The following is a 2,500-nucleotide window of genomic DNA, read 5'->3' on the forward strand; positions in this document are numbered from 1 at the left end:
ACATGAGAGTTCTCCGCGCCGACATCCCCCACCAGCCAATGGGCATCGTTGCCGTCGCCAACGACACCAACAGCTGTAAGTCATTCTCATTAAGGCCTTTAAAGTCACATTATGGAACAATTTTACCTTAAAATAACAGCGTCAATATAATTTTGGTGGTACACTGACTTGGAATACGGAGAATGGTGTCTGTGCCACTGTCAGAGCATGCCTGGTACGCCTATGCAACTTTGGTTGACAGGGCACGAGAACTACGTACATAATGCTTTATGGCACCACCTCACACAACAACACCTAGACCCATCTGCTAGCTATAAGAAGAAGCTAGCACAGTATTGTCTGTATGAACATCATGGCAGAGGCGACGGAGAGACAGGGGTGGACCATGGGTGTGTGGATGGGTAGATGTCTTAGGCACTTTGAGTGCTCTTTGAGTAGAAAAGCACTATATAAACGCATTCAATTTACATAGAACTATTATGTGAGAGCCACTGTGGAGAGGGAGCCACTGAGGTACCCTTTGAGTGTGTGTGAGGTACCCTTTGGGTGTGTGTGAGGTACCCTTTGAGTGTGTGTTTGCCGTCCTGACTCTCCGTTCTGAAGCAGTGATGCTTATTGCCCAGTCTTAGGAGGGCATCTATTTATGCACTCTGAGACGCTTTCAGTAGCCTCTTCAGCCTATGCGCATTATTCATATGATGCAGTCCCTAAGCTACTCCCAAGCCTGCATAGGCGTTCTTAAGTGGCCTCTCTAGCTAACTCCCATTTCCTGACACACACACACACACACACACACACACACACACACACACACACACACACACACACCCCCACTCTTTCACTCACTCAGTCAGCCACTCACACACATATACATTCACATACATGTGCTCACACATTGAGACACACACACACACCCATACACACTCACTCACTCACTCACTCATAGACATCACGATGTTTTCCACTCTCGGCACAGACGGTTCCATTCACTCTCGGGATTTCAAACACCCTGTATCCACCCTCTTCCTGTTTCATCAAGCAGTATGACTCCACGTCATCCCAGCCCCGCTGTATCGTCACCAGGGAAACAGACTGCAGCATTTTAGCCGTTTAGGCTTCTTCTTTTTCTTCTTCTTCCTGGCTCCCTTCAGCCAGTGCTACACTGGCCTCCTGTAGTCCTGTTGTGTTCATTTAATCTGCAGTGTGTGAGTAATGAAAGCCACGAGCCGCAGGGCCACTGGCCTTCTCTCCCGATTAAAACCTAGATGAGATGAACCGAGACAAGCTCCGGCGCAGGAGGCCAAGGCCCCCAGTGTTAGTCCTCCTCAACAGCTCGTGGAAATCCCCTGCAAGGCTGAATAATGAAATGCCTTTCGAACGTAGCATTAACATTTTTCATGGAGATGCTGTTGTTGATGCGGACGTGGTGGATGATTTGTGGTGGATGATTTGTTTCTGCGTAATATTCACTGTAGCATCTCCTCCACTGCCTTTTTCCTCGTGTGGTTTCAGCAGCTCTGCAGGGTAGCTGAGGAGTGTTCTCCCACCGAGGAGCAGAATATAAGCAAACACGAGTGAATTGTGTTTCGCTGTTGACAAGATGGCGTTCAGCGAACACATTAGAAAGCATATGGGCCTGATTTAGTGTGTGTCTGTGGCATTCTGCGGGGTTAATAGGTAGCCAGTAGAGAACAAGCTGCTCCAATCCACCTAGCTAGTGTGTGTGTGTGTGTGTGTGTGTGTGTGTGTGTGTGTGTGTGTGTGTGTGTGTGCTGCTCCAATCCACCTAGCTAATGTGTGCGCGGGAATAACAGTTCCCACTCACGGACTGTCGTCTGCTTCTGGAGCTTCTCTCTCTCTCTCTCTCTCTCTCTCTCTTTCTCTCTCTCTCAAAAAAAAAGCTGGCAGCATCAGAGCTGAATCAGAGCCTATCAGAGCTCTCCTCACACTCTCTTCGCTCAGTGTGTGTTATTTGGTTGTGTGTGTTTTTTTTTATTTCCGAAAGGGCCAGACGTATTCATTCTGTTGCGTTCATCAGCATCGCTCAGACTCAGGCCAGTCGTTTCTCTCTCCTTCAATCTTCCCCTCCCACACAAAGAGCCTGTTGTTTATGTATTCTCTCGTTTATTGGGACAAACACAGGCAGTCGGGTGGGTGTTATTACAAAGCGGCTTAGTCCAGTAATTTCCTCAGTGCAAATATTAGTGTTGGGCGCTCCTCCACTGCGAGCGCTGCGCTGCCTAGCGACGTGTGGAGCTCAGACTCTGGGAGACCGCAGACTCCACTATCACACTCGTACACACACACACACACACACATACACGCAGACTCCACTATCACACACGTACACACACACACACACACACATACACGCAGACTCCACTATCACACACGTACACACGCACACACACACGCACACACATACACGCAGACTCCACTATCACACACGTACACACACACACACACACACACACACACATACACGCAGACTCCACTATCA

At 48.8% G+C, this 2,500-nt stretch overlaps 1 protein-coding gene across 1 annotated transcript in view; it reads left to right on the plus strand.

The window, feature by feature from the left end:
• lrp1ba (low density lipoprotein receptor-related protein 1Ba) overlaps nucleotides 1–2,500 on the plus strand; it is a 199,114-nt gene that overhangs the window by 91,467 nt on the left and 105,147 nt on the right. Inside the window, 1 exon segment of the mRNA XM_042702858.1 lies at nucleotides 1–75. This exon segment is cut by the window's left edge and continues 118 nt beyond it. Coding sequence (XP_042558792.1) covers nucleotides 1–75 — 75 coding nt within the window.

This window comes from Clupea harengus, chromosome 21, assembly GCF_900700415.2.
Source record: "Clupea harengus chromosome 21, Ch_v2.0.2, whole genome shotgun sequence".
NCBI classification, from domain to species: domain Eukaryota; kingdom Metazoa; phylum Chordata; class Actinopteri; order Clupeiformes; family Clupeidae; genus Clupea; species Clupea harengus.